At 51.3% G+C, this 12,314-nt stretch overlaps 7 protein-coding genes across 7 annotated transcripts; 4 read left to right on the top strand and 3 right to left on the bottom strand.

Moving 5' to 3' along the window:
- Nucleotides 1-907: 907 nt before the first annotated feature.
- On the top strand, nt 908-2,088 carry EDD37DRAFT_644551 (50S ribosomal protein L36e; the record flags this gene model as incomplete). Its single annotated transcript, XM_062817525.1, has 4 exons — nt 908-1,091; nt 1,149-1,216; nt 1,267-1,643; nt 1,701-2,088. 4 exons carry the CDS (start codon nt 908-910, stop codon nt 2,086-2,088), a joined length of 1,017 nt encoding a protein of 338 aa, XP_062674652.1.
- Nucleotides 2,089-2,758: 670 nt separating this feature from the next.
- EDD37DRAFT_615160 (regucalcin) lies at nt 2,759-4,235 on the top strand. The gene is made up of 3 exons (XM_062815579.1): nt 2,759-3,668; nt 3,738-3,870; nt 3,939-4,235. Exons 1-3 carry the CDS (start codon nt 3,095-3,097, stop codon nt 4,201-4,203), a joined length of 972 nt encoding a protein of 323 aa, XP_062674651.1. The 5' UTR covers nt 2,759-3,094; the 3' UTR covers nt 4,204-4,235.
- Nucleotides 4,236-4,475: 240 nt separating this feature from the next.
- EDD37DRAFT_670650 (putative krueppel c2h2-type zinc finger protein) lies at nt 4,476-6,718 on the top strand (the record flags this gene model as incomplete). The annotated part of the gene is made up of 3 exons (XM_062819372.1): nt 4,476-4,596; nt 4,655-5,206; nt 5,259-6,718. Coding segments are annotated over 3 exons (2,133 nt in total), but the record flags the coding sequence as incomplete, so codon positions are not given.
- A 105-nt stretch (nt 6,719-6,823) lies between these two features.
- EDD37DRAFT_644548 (putative lipase) lies at nt 6,824-7,840 on the bottom strand (the record flags this gene model as incomplete). The annotated part of the gene is made up of 1 exon (XM_062817524.1): nt 6,824-7,840. The coding sequence occupies one exon, from the start codon at nt 7,838-7,840 to the stop codon at nt 6,824-6,826; it is 1,017 nt and encodes a 338-aa protein (XP_062674649.1).
- A 220-nt stretch (nt 7,841-8,060) lies between these two features.
- EDD37DRAFT_19142 (Endoribonuclease L-PSP/chorismate mutase-like protein) lies at nt 8,061-9,026 on the top strand. Its single transcript, XM_062810093.1, has 3 exons — nt 8,061-8,511; nt 8,574-8,731; nt 8,788-9,026. The coding sequence occupies exons 1-3, from the start codon at nt 8,353-8,355 to the stop codon at nt 8,855-8,857; spliced, it is 387 nt and encodes a 128-aa protein (XP_062674648.1). The 5' UTR covers nt 8,061-8,352; the 3' UTR covers nt 8,858-9,026.
- A 63-nt stretch (nt 9,027-9,089) lies between these two features.
- Nucleotides 9,090-10,165, bottom strand: EDD37DRAFT_19081 (uncharacterized protein). Its single transcript, XM_062810088.1, has 2 exons — nt 10,097-10,165; nt 9,090-10,009 (listed from the first exon to the last, which is right to left on the bottom strand). The coding sequence occupies exons 1-2, from the start codon at nt 10,143-10,145 to the stop codon at nt 9,195-9,197; spliced, it is 864 nt and encodes a 287-aa protein (XP_062674647.1). The 5' UTR covers nt 10,146-10,165; the 3' UTR covers nt 9,090-9,194.
- On the bottom strand, nt 10,111-12,314 carry EDD37DRAFT_19103 (NAD binding Rossmann fold oxidoreductase). The gene has a single exon (XM_062810089.1). It carries the CDS (start codon nt 12,133-12,135, stop codon nt 10,573-10,575), a length of 1,563 nt encoding a protein of 520 aa, XP_062674646.1. The 5' UTR covers nt 12,136-12,314; the 3' UTR covers nt 10,111-10,572.

Genomic DNA, 12,314 nt, shown 5'->3' with positions numbered 1-12,314 from the left:
ACCTCCACAAAACCCACGTCCCACTTTCTGTCACTCATTTCTGGGGACACCACTGATGTGCTCTCTGACACGGACGGTACTATCAGTGTTGGCATTACCATCTACAATCGGGAAGTAGAGAATCGGGCTTTTTATCAGAATTGGTCCAAGTAAAGCTACTCACTCACAAGCTTCGACTACTTCATAGCCTACCGAAGAGCCTTGTTGTGCTCATAAGACTTTGCAAAGATGTCTGGAACAAACTCCTCTGCAATTCGTGCTGCAATTGCGCCTGCTACATTGCTGCCACCATACTGGTTCATTTGACACGGGCTACTAGCGGTCGAGGCTTGGGATTGCTACCTGCCTATCCCGGTAATGGGTGGCCACGCTCTCTTCGAGGCTGACGGGAGCACAGCCTATTCTACGCCAGTAAGGCATGGCCCGGGGATGTTCTGCTAGTGTTTTCTTTCTTCACTAGTATACGCTATGGTCAGCCACCGCAGACTCGCCTAGCTGTTGGAAACATGCTTGGCTTGGACCATGATGCTCTCGGCCTGCTCCCGAACCCCCCTTGTTCCCCGGATATGTGGTCCTCGCTTCTAACACAATACCAGAAATGAGCAACTATCAAATTAGATCGGTCCTACTCGATTCTACAGGTGTTCCCCGGCTGCCCCTGCGTCTAGCGTTTCAACGTCTGTTGAATATACAAGCATTCTCTGGAGAAACGCCATCCCAGGCTTGGGGAACTGATCTCATACACTGTTCTCGGGGGGTCCAACCGATCTTGGACAACCCGCTTTGTTCCGTTATACTCCTCCTTGCGGCTGACATATTTGATGGCTGCCCCCCCACCCGGTCACCGCATACTTGTTGTTCACACCTTCAAAGCAAACAAGCAGTCTTCGTCTGTTGTCCGGTAAAGATGGGTTTGGAACGTGGCATGCAAGCTGTGGTGACAGCTGTGGTGTTCAATGCATTGGCATTCCTTTTCATTGCTATCCGTTGCGTCTCTCGGTTCTGCCTTATCAAACAAGCTGGCCCAGAAGATTACCTGATCATCTTCGCTTTGATCACTTCGTTCGGTCTGACTGCTATCATTGTATTGCGTAAGTGCAGAATCTCTGGACCACTGCCATCCACAGGAACTGATCACTTTGCCACAGAGAAAAATCATGGACTGGGCCGACACTCAGACACTGTCAGTGTTGCAGACAATGAGACGTTGTCCAAGGTACTGGGTCATCAGGCATATCTGTGGACGCTCTGCTGACTGCTATAAAGCTGCTGTATGTCAGTGTTATCATTTACAACCTGGGTCTCTTTATGGTCAAGGACTCGATCCTCTATCAATACCTCCGGTTTTTCGTCCAGAGACGGTATCGCTATGCGGCATGGGCTCTCATCATCTTCATCGGAGTCGTGGGCTTGATCATGATTCTCACTTCTGCGTTCTCGTGCTGGCCCATTGAGTACTATTGGGACAAGACTGTCGAGGGCGGCCACTGCGTCAACATGCTTGCTTTCTGGTTTAGCTTCTCCGCATTCAACATCCTTACAGATCTGGCCGTTTGGGCTCTTCCAATGCCTGTGCTGAAGAGCTTGCAACTTCCGAGGAAGCAAAAAATGAGCTTGATAGCGGTATTTGCGCTGGGTGGTTTGTAAGCAAACAGCATCTGTTTGGTATCGAGCTATGATTAGCTGACAAGATGTGTTAGTGGTTGTATCACCTCAATCCTTCGACTGCATGCCCTCTATATCACCAGCATATCGACCGATATCACCTATGATAACGTCGATGCCGTGACCTGGTCCGCTGCCGAATTGAATGTGGGCATCATGTGCGCAAGTATTCCCGCCATACGCCCTGTCATCGGCCTCATTTTCCCAAGGCTCCTCTCAAGTACTCGGCGCGACTATACTTCGGACCCCTATCCTCGCAGTGCAGCGTATCATCGACATGATAGCGTCGTGGAGCTGTCCACAGTCAACAAAATGCGTAGTGGTGCAAGTCAGGAAGAGACGATAAGTCTGGGGTCCTCAAACGCGACGAATGCCATTCATGTCAAGCAGGAATGGTCTGTGACGCAGCGAGAAGAGGTTTGACCAAATTCACCATTCAGTCGTTCGGGCCTTAGGGGGGTGTGGATGAGGATTGTACAACATGATAAAACGACACGGCATTGGGCACAGACTTTGGATGGAGTCGAGCAATTGACGACTGCATTTGCACAGGGTAACGAATTTGCTTCCTGCACTGAAACAAGCACAGCATGGGACGTTGTTGACAGAGCATGTCCAAAAAACCGGTCGATGAAGGGTGGCATCGTGTAACTGCGTACATATACCCATTTTGGTTCGCCTTGATTTGACGTTTCATGAAAAGCGCGTTGATTTCCAGGAGGTCTTTGGACCAGTACACGAAAAGTTGGTAGTATCGTCTGTATGATATGAGTAACTGTCTTCGAGGTCTTCAGACTGCATTCAGGGTGCGGCTCGATTTTCCTTGAAGAACACTGCGCCAGGCCGCGGGACTTTCGTGGGCAGTCGTTCAATCACCACGTGAGTGCCGCGGATCTTTCGGCCATGGGGTTTTCTCCGTAGACGTGATAAGATATCGTATTGGATTGCATGAAGTCCTACCAAGGTTCGAGGTATGGAAGATGGAAACCCAAAACCCCATCTGGAGTACAATCTGCGTTGTGGATGATGGACTTGAGCGCTGTGGCCCGTGGGCAACGCCGAGCAAGTTATGGTGCATCTTATCTTGAGTGGGCATGTCAGGCACGGTTCTTGCGTGGGCATCTAAGCGGGCTGCCTGTCCTCGGACCTTGCTCTCCCAATGTTACCTTTCAACAATCGTTCAATCGACGAGTCGCCCACGCAATGAGTGGGATGCTTTTGCTCCTTTGGAGTTCAGCGACTATGGCCCTGTCAGGTAAAAGCATGAGACAGAACCTTGTAGATGGATTCGATAGGGCGCCCTTCACCGTGAACTCTCGGCCTAGATTCCACGAATGAAGCGCTTCTGGTCTTGACGACAAGTGACACGCACTCTTGACCTTGGACTCGCCTGGCAAGGAAGCATTTCTGAGAAGAAGACCTCGCCAGCATGTCATCAGGTCCTGTTGAGGTCCTTCAAGGTGGAAAAGCATGGCTTCGATGTGGTCAGGGGATGAATCTTGGAGAAGCGCCGATATATCGCGCCAGCGATTCCACGCTACACTGGGTAGACTGTCTGTGTGAACCACCAGAGTTGCATATTCAGCGCGTTGGTCCAGAGACTGGCGATGCCATTGGAGATACGAGGGTGCTACAACTGGAAGACAGTGTCACTGTGGCGTTCTTCCGGAAGGAGAAGCCTGGGAGCTACATTTGCGCGTACTTTCAGGGCGTGGCATTTCTGGACGAAGCTACGGGCAAGCTTGAAGTGGTCAAAGAGATCATTCCAACTGAAGATCGCGGTATACGACGATTCAATGACGGCGGTGTCGATGCCAAGGGTCGTTTCTGGCTTGCTGAGATCGATCGTGTGGCTATGGCGTATGGAGCCAATAAGTTGCCTGCCAGTCATGGTGAGCCGATCGGTCGGTTGTGGCGGTATGATCCTGATGGGACTCTGCATTTGATGGAGACGGGGATTATATGTGGGAATGGGCTGGCTTGGAGTCCGGATAACAAGACGAGTGAGTTGAACCGGAGCTGATCTTGGAGATGGAGCGAGGAATGTCTGGTACTGACGTGAATGATTGCAGTGTACTTTAACGACTCAGTGGCGATGATGGTGTTTGCTTATGATATCGACCTCGAGAGCGGCAGTATCTCGAATAAGAGGTTGTGTATTGATCGGCGGACGTCGTTTGGTGAACCAGATGGGATGGTCGTTGAGTGAGTCCCTTCCTTCCATTCTATTCTGGTCCAGACATGGAAAGCGTTATTGACACGAGACATGGTAGTACTGAGGGCAATCTTTGGATTGCAGTGTTCGCTTCATCCCGAGTCATGGTGTTTAGTCCGGCTGGAGAACATCTCAAGGATATTGTCTTCTCGGCGAACAATATGGCTTGCACGACTTGGGGTGGGCGGGAATTTGATATCCTCTACATTGCTTCTGGGAAGGATAAGAGCCCTGACGCGAGTCAGGATGATGAGGGTGGACATATGTTCCGGTACAAACCTGTTGGTGTCAAGGGGATGCCGAAGCATGAGTTTGACGGGTAGAATACCGCTACAGTACAATCTATCATTCTTAACTGTGGATCCCGTGCCTATAGTTAAGGAAGCCCCTATCATTTGTTGTTCTTAGGCGTATCAGGCTGGCACATTTCGGCGCCAAGGCCGACTAAAGTAATAGTGGCGGGTGGCCTGTCCAGCCCCACGACTTCCCTCGGGTTTACCTTGGTTTCTCTCTACCACATCGCCGTCTGTTCTTCTTCATATCCTTTGCCGGTGTGACACAGCAGAAATGTATTGGCGTCCTCCTCTGATGTGAAGTGTGTCTGACGGGAGGGGTCTTGAAGACAGCTTCAGTGTCCTCCAGACATGTCTGCCCTGTGCAGGGCTGTGGCAAGACTTTCAAGCGCCCCGAACATCTGAGTCGACATCGATTGAATCGTGAGTATGAGGCTCCATAACATATGATGGGTGGCTTGCTGACTACAGTATCGAGCAGATCGTCCCAAGAAGATATACAGCTGCGACACTTGTCACAAAGGTTTTGTCAGGCTCGACCTGCTCCAGAGGCATCAACGACGCCATGAGCGAGGAATGTCATATCGGAAATCTGGCGGCTATGTGCCTGATACACCCGCCTCTCCTCCAGATCCTCAGCAAATGGACCTGCCAGACACTTCGCTCGATATGACTCTTGACACTGTCGATGTCGCAACCCAACAAACGCCGCCGCCACAGCAAAATAACTCAATAACCGCGCCACTTCCAATGCCGTCAATTCCGGTACCTTTGCCGCTGGACGGCATTGAATATCCAGACTTCCTCCAAATGCCAGAGATGGACGCCAGTCACCATGTTATCTTTGATGCATCAGACGGCGCACAAGGTCTGGTGGAAGACCTAGATTGGCTTTTCGGGAACGTTCCATTCACAGAGAATTTGGATATGAGCCAGACATTGGATATGAGCCTTCCCAACGATCTGCCCTGGGCTTCCCCGAATAGCACACTATCCCAGCAGCTGAGTACCGATGCACCCTCGTTGACGAGCGGTCCTTGGTCAGCCGATAGGGATTCTGGATGCCCTTCGTACGTTACCTCAAGACCTGCTGGAGGATCAATTTTTCGACCCCTCCAACCTCAAATCCTTCCTCGACAGCTACTTCTCGAATTACAATGCTCATTTTCCGATTCTTTATCAGGCGTCATTCGCCTTACAAGACACTTCGCCTCTGTTGCTCGTTGCCATCCTCACTCTGGGAGCCACGTTGTCACCAGATCCGTTGCACTACCGTGCCTCGGAGAGAATTCACGAGAGTCTGAGATGGCTCATTTTTAGCTCTGGAAGTTTCCAGCCGCCAGCCCCTTTGTGGTACTTGCAAGCCCTACTCCTGGTCCAGGCATGCGAGAAAATGTTCTCCACACGAAAACGCCACGAGATGGCACATATTTTTCACGGAGCCGTCATTACACTGATGCGAAGAGGCGGTTCTTACTCATCTGATGGCACCCTGGACTCCAGCAGCGCGTCATCTGCAGAACGAGCCTGGCATCTGTGGGTTGAACAAGAATCGTTCAAACGAGTTGCATATTTTGCGTTCATAATGGATGCTCAACACTCGTCGATTTTCGGGCATACGCCGGCACTCTCCACCAGTGATGTGCATTTTTCCTTGCCATGCGCGGATGAGGTATGGGACAGCTCAAGCCCTTCATCATGGAAGAAGGCTTTTTCCAAAGCCGCCTCTGCTATCCAATTCTTGCCTACACTACGCGCTCTGCTCGCACGCCGCCCGATGCCTTCAACCTGCAGTCCCTTTGCACGATTTGTCCTGCTGCATGGACTGTTCAACGTTACAAAGCATATGCAGGCCCGTGATTTAATGGCGTCGGACATCGAGACTGGTAGGGCTTCGGATCATGGCGCTGAATCGACTCCGTCTTCCATCATTGGGGTTGACAATTGGAAAGAGATCCTGGATCGAGCTATCGATACTTGGTCATTCTCTTTGATGTCACAGCAGCCTTCATTGTCACTTGAAGCTGCTAGACCGTTACACCGGATGGCGCATGTCACCATCTACGTGAATTTGATCGACTTCCATACATTAGCTGGAGCACCGTCACTTACTGGTAGCAGTACCACGAGACACGAGTACACCAAAGCAAAGCGACGAATTCAAATGTGGTGCCAAAAACCAATTGCTAGGCGTACATTGTCGCACTGCATCCTGTTGATCCAAGAGACAATGTTTACGAGAAATCAGTATCGAGCGTCTCAAGACAATATTGCACCCCGGCGTTGGTGCTTGTATCATGCAACTCTTATCCTCTGGGCTTTCGGCATCCTGACGGAAGGGAAACCTGCCGAGAAGATCACTGCTGAGGACTACTTGGTCCATATGCTGAGTGGTCTGATGGACCATCATACTCAGCTGAAAGGCACGAACAAAACCCTGGGGTTGATCAGTGTGGTCAAAGACTCACTCTCTGACTGTCGTTGGGAACTACTCCAGGAAGCATGCACGACCTTAGGTAAACTAATCGAATCTTCTGCGTCTTGACACCGTTGAAATAGCCGGTGCTTCAACGATGACGGTCTCGACGATGCCGGGACTGAATTTGACTAGGAGACATCTTGTGGGAAACTACATTTCACACACCCTTTGTCATGACTTTGAGACAGCCTTCTCCAGACTTTGGCACAAAATAATGATCGCAGTCTTTCCAGCCTCAAGGACTGCATCCATTGCCAAGAAGGGGTGCGGCATTCCTTCCATGACGTGCACAACTGCATCGACACCAGCGTCCCTTAACTTCCTGGCATATTCCTCGCCCTCATGCTTCAAGACATCAAGTTCTCCAACCAAGACCACAGCTGGCGGTAGCTTGGAGAAATTCTCAGCAGGATACAAGAGCGGAGACGCCTCCGGGTTGGACCAATCCTTCTCGTCTGGCAGGTAATGCCGCCTGTACCAAAGCATCTTGTCTGCTGGAAGTGCTGCGGTGAGCTCATTGCTTTTATATGTTGGGTTTGACTTCACACTCGCTGTGTTGTCTGTGACCGGAACCACCAGAAGCTGGGTTGTGAATTTGATGCTGGTACATGCTAATGCTTTGTTCGTCATGATCGCGGCTAGGTTACCACCAGCTGAAGAACCACCAATGGCGACGTTCGACAGATCCAGCGACAGAGTTGATTGTCCCTCACCAAACACCCACAAGACGGTTTCCCAGGAGTCATGCACTGCTGCGGGCCACGGGTGTTCTGGTGCGAGTCGGTAATCTGTGGTGATGACCACATATTTGGCTCGAGCACACAGGTTTGTGCATACGGTGTTCTCGGTGTTGATATTACCCAATACCCAGCCGCCGCCATGATAGTAGATCATGACTGGCCAGCCCTTCTGGGGTGGTTCGCCCTCCGGCGTGAAGCATCTGATTTGAACATCCGGACCGTCGATTGCTTGTCGCTTGAGAGCAATGTCCTGCGTCTTTCCGACCGGTAAGGGATCTCCACCGCCTGGGATGAGCTTGCCTCCTACCCGAGACGCTGATACAGGCTGAAAATGCACCTGTTGAGAATTGATAATGTGTTCATTGTAGAACTTGACATATTCAGGGTGAAGCCTATCCTTGACCGACTCGTGAAGCGGATATGGAGGTTGAGGGTTGGTGAACGACATTCTGAGAACACTGGCTCCTCCGGCGAAGATCAATTGATCGCTATAGATTTTGGCGGTTGTGATACAAAGATTACGGATTATTTCATATACTATAGTGAGTAAGTACCAGGTAAGTCTAGGACTTGTCCGAAGGGTTCCTTTCCTGCTTCCCTGATCGACGGCGCCATGGTTTTGGAGCCCGCATCTTGCAAGGGTCTGAACATGCTGTTCAAGCTGGGACGATTGATTGCGACGTTGCGAGTTGCGTGGGGGTGTTCAAATAGGGAAGGATATGAAACGCTGCCCGCGTAATAGGGGAAAGTGGGCACTTTTTCTCAACATCAGGCCGAACATGATTACAGCCAGGAGTCCTGGGGATATGAATGAACGGATGAGTAATCCACTGCTGACACCCACCTTGTCGGCGACGTCGAAAGCTCAATCTTACAAGATCGCTTTCAGGAGACATTGACAACCTTCACACCACTGAGCTCAGGATCAGGCAAACCAACCCCAGTTACAACTTTCCCCCCATGTCAAAGAAAGCAATCGTCACAGAGAATGCTCCCAAGGCCCTCCCCGGGATCTACAGCCAAGCCATCGTCGCAAACGGCTTCGTCTACTGTTCAGGCTGTGTCCCAATGGACGCTAAGACGATGAAATTGATCGACGGAGACATCCAGGCTCATACTGTGCGTACCATGTTCCCCCGATTCGTCGATTCGTTTGATGTTAATATGAGTGTGTCGCGCAGCATCAATGCATCAAGAACTTGGGCGCCATCCTGGACGCAGCGGGCTCGAGTCTCGACCATGTCGTCGAAGTCAATGTCTTTTTAGCGGATATGGATGACTTTGCAAAGATGAATGAGATTTACACCCAGTATTGGGGTGATGTCAAGCCTGCGAGGACGTGAGTTTCATGGTGTTGTCAGTGGTTTGGGAGCTTATGCTGATGTTACCTGATAGTTGTGTGGCTGTCAAGACTTTGCCGTTGAACACGGATGTCGAGATCAAGTGTGTTGCTGTCCTGAAGTGAGGCTGCGAAGGTATCATATTTGATGTTGGTGGTATGATCGTGGTGTAGGCTCTGGGCGCTCAAACATGTCACAAACTCCAGTGTGACAATGGGGGCTGCGTCCATTCAAACGGCCGGCGGTGGAGGCCCGCAGCGCGGCGTGATTGTCGCTGTTCGCATGAGAATCGAGGGAGACTTGAAGGTATAGGCGTCAAGAAGTGAAGGTATATCAAAAGTATGTTCATGATACGAAGGTGCAAAGGCCACCATGCCTATCGACATGGAGAAGGGGTAGTCCCTGCAATCGAAGAAAACCAAACTACTTGAAAGCAGCCTCCTGGTCAAGAGGCCTCCTGCTTCAGCTCCTCTGCACAACTTCAATGGTAGCTTCGTCTGCCTCCGTCTCAGTAATCGGATTGCTTTCAACCGTCTCCTGGGTATCTCCAGTCGTCGGTCTCGACGTGTCAACAGGATTCCTCTGCCTCATCTGCGTGAGGCCAGCTGTTTCGTCCCGTGTTGGCGGCCGCGTAGGGTTCCTCTTCAATTCACTCCAAGCAGCGATGACACTGACATACAGTATCCATACGAGCGTAGCAATCGCACCATATGCGATCCTCGGCCCAGTCGGCCACTGTCGACCGGGAAAGGTGGAAGCAAACTGGAATCCCAGGCCACCGTTGATGATACCGACTGTGATCAAGATCCGGCCGAACCATAAATGCGCTTTCGCGAGGTATGCGACGCGCGGAGACTGGACACGAAAGATGTGGGACACAAGTCCGGTGAGTGGTTGTATGGTAAGGAAAGCTAGCATGACGAGGCCAATGATAGGGTGATAGTCGTTCATCGTGTGGACCTTTCTCGCCATCCATATGCCCATCCCGGCTGCCGCCGTGAATATAATGTATGCAAACGTCTGGAGTGCAGCGTGGATATAGACTGCATTAGGGTGTCGGGATATGAGCATAATGGTCCCGCCCAGGGGGAAAAACAACAGGAATGCGCATGCTCCGAAGACGGCATGCGCGATTCTGACGGCGTTGAAGCTTGGCGGTAAAGATAGATTTGGATGGGAGATCAAGTTGGGGAGTGAGCTGGTCAGCGTCGTAGTAGAAGAATTGTCAGTGTCTGTTGGCGCGAGTATGTAAGTTGGCTGCGCCATGCTGACGGCCGCTGAGCAGTCATGTTAGCCAATGTTCGCACGAACAGCCTATCATGGGGAGGAGGTGAGTGTCGTATCGTGATGCAGCCTGGACTTACCGAACATACTGCCGACCAAGTACCAAGCGGCTATTCGGCTAGATATCATGTTGGCTGATGTCTTGGAGGAATTGTTCCTAGGTGAGTGATGACAGTGATGTCTGCTGTCGCCCACACCCGCAGTTTGGAAAAGATCATCAGCAGCCACTGAGAACAGGCTCGTTGGGTATAAGGCTTTGGACGTTCGCACATGCCATTGTGGACATGACTCAAAAGGGAAACCAGAACTGCATTGGAATGTGCCATCTGCGGTCCCAGCAACATATCGGGTATGCCATCTAGGTCCAGTTGAAGCAAATTGAGCCGGCCCTCCAGGCTGGGTGTGTTCAGACATTTCATTCTTCTAGAATAATTATTGTGCGGAAACCGCTGTATAGGCCAAAACAATCGCTGCATTTCCAGATATTCGTCGTTAATCGTGCAATCGTAAGCGTTCGTCATTATGATGAGGGCTCTCCAGTACAAGGGAAACCACTTCAGGCAGTGGCTGTTCCATTCCTGACCCACCAGTCTGCCCAATGGACAACCTTCTTCTCGCGTCTAGCTTCTTCAGCGGCGAAGACAACGGCATGGCTCAATATGATCTCTTCCAAGTCGTCTCCCACAAATTGCCTCTGCGCTTCCGCAACGTCCATGGTCCCTTCGTCGACGCTTTGCACGGCTTGGACGAAGGCACCTGCAAGACCCCAATCGCCACCACCATGGCTTTTTTCGACTTCGGGTGCTTGCTTGGGGATGTCGTGGGCGATTGTTTTGCCCGTGGCAAAGGTATGCACACTGATCGTGTGAGAGTCGTAATGTATCTCTCCCTCAGTACCATATATCCAGCCCCGCCGCTCACATTGTGCTTGAGTAGGGTATGTCATGTGGAACAGGGCTCTTTTGGGTCCACGACCAATTTCCTGACTGGGAAGAGGCTCGTCATCCCACTCCATCGTGACTGTTTGATCATCTACGACATCGTTGTCTGAATCGAAGACACAGCGGCCATACCAGCCCCTGCTCGCTACTTCATCATCAGGAGTAGTTCGCCTGTCGTAGTCTTCGGAAAGTTTATCCATCAACCTCTTCTCCGCCGCGTCCCATCCTTGTCCTGCTACAATATCTTCAATCTCTGGAACAACGATCTTGAGTGGCCAGCCAGTGTCCTTCTCCTTGCGGAGCCAGCAGTCACGGTAGATCTTCTTTGCCGAGTAATTGCAAACTGGCTCCGCGGAGCAAGATAGGCAGTTCGTCGCCGTACCTGCGGCCTTGGGTTTCCTTGCTCGTCGAAAGTGTGTTATGGCTCCAGTGCTTGAAACAGTTGATGGAAGATGGGGTCTGTCCCCATTCAAGGGACTTGGTGAACACAGAAGCCACAGTAGGAAATCAATATCATGACATGACTTCGTTAGCAAAGAGCCAACGCCTTCTGGTGTTGACCTCCGCCAGTTTCCGCGCACGTAGGAATGGGAGAAGTGCCACCATCCAATGGGCTCTGTGTGCTCAATTGAAACAACTTCCCCAATGATTTGGTCCGACGTCAAGAGCTTGCGCAAGAGGATGTTATGCGGTGAGTATCGTAGAACGTGGCCGATAGAGAACACCTTTCGCGGGTATTGCGACAAGGATGAGGAGATGGACACACAGTCTGACAAGAACAACGCCAGAGGCTTCTCGCACAGGATGTGAAGGTTGAGAGGGGCAATGGCTCTGATGATCGGGGCGTGTGTCTCGTCCAATGTGCAGATGAAGATGCCCGTTATGGGAATGTATCCAGGCTCAGAGCCTCCTGCCTTGTCGACATTCTGTCTCCGTTGTGACTCCCAATTCACCCACTCTTCCCACCCGTTGAAACACTCGTGCTCTGCAGGAGTGCCTTCCCTTCCCCATATATACCTCTTGCCGAACTCTTGCCGTTTGAAAGGATCAATGTCAGCGACAGCTGCAACACGTCCGGATGTGGAGGCTTCGACTGCGCGGGCATATGCATGTCCTCGAGATCCAGCCCCGATGATCAAAAACTGCGGAAGGTTCGCGGGAGGACCGATAGAACCCATAGTGTTCAGCGGCGCCGAGAGCTTGGACAGAGACAGAGAAGAGCAAGTGATAGAGAAACTGAGTATTGTTACATGGCGGGCATATGAATGTTGTCGGCGGAGTAGAGCGTGGGCAGAATTGCGGAGAAGTCAATGTCAAGTTGATTGAGTGTATCACGATTGGCCAGCCTTATGGTTCC

The sequence above is a fragment of the Exophiala viscosa genome (genome assembly GCF_022695815.1).
Source record: "Exophiala viscosa unplaced genomic scaffold EDD37scaffold_1, whole genome shotgun sequence".
NCBI lineage: Eukaryota > Fungi > Ascomycota > Eurotiomycetes > Chaetothyriales > Herpotrichiellaceae > Exophiala > Exophiala viscosa.
Note: the sequence above shows the minus strand (reverse complement) of the source record. Positions and strands in the feature narration are given on the sequence as shown.

Bases quoted from the DNA above. Each gene is read 5' to 3' on its own strand.
- EDD37DRAFT_19103 (XM_062810089.1), bottom strand. From the start codon at position 12,135: ATGGGTTCTATCGGTCCTCCCGCGAACCTTCCGCAGTTTTTGATCATC.
- EDD37DRAFT_19081 (XM_062810088.1), bottom strand. From the start codon at position 10,145: ATGATATCTAGCCGAATAGCCGCTTGGTACTTGGTCGGCAGTATGTTC. The intron at 10,010-10,096 runs GTAAGTCCAGGC...ATGACTGCTCAG, and splicing joins CTTGGTCGGCAGTATGTTCG to CGGCCGTCAGCATGGCGCAG.
- EDD37DRAFT_19142 (XM_062810093.1), top strand. From the start codon at position 8,353: ATGTCAAAGAAAGCAATCGTCACAGAGAATGCTCCCAAGGCCCTCCCC. The intron at 8,512-8,573 runs GTGCGTACCATG...TGTGTCGCGCAG, and splicing joins GAGACATCCAGGCTCATACT to CATCAATGCATCAAGAACTT. The intron at 8,732-8,787 runs GTGAGTTTCATG...GTTACCTGATAG, and splicing joins GATGTCAAGCCTGCGAGGAC to TTGTGTGGCTGTCAAGACTT.
- EDD37DRAFT_615160 (XM_062815579.1), top strand. From the start codon at position 3,095: ATGTCATCAGGTCCTGTTGAGGTCCTTCAAGGTGGAAAAGCATGGCTT. The intron at 3,669-3,737 runs GTGAGTTGAACC...GAATGATTGCAG, and splicing joins GAGTCCGGATAACAAGACGA to TGTACTTTAACGACTCAGTG. The intron at 3,871-3,938 runs GTGAGTCCCTTC...GAGACATGGTAG, and splicing joins CCAGATGGGATGGTCGTTGA to TACTGAGGGCAATCTTTGGA.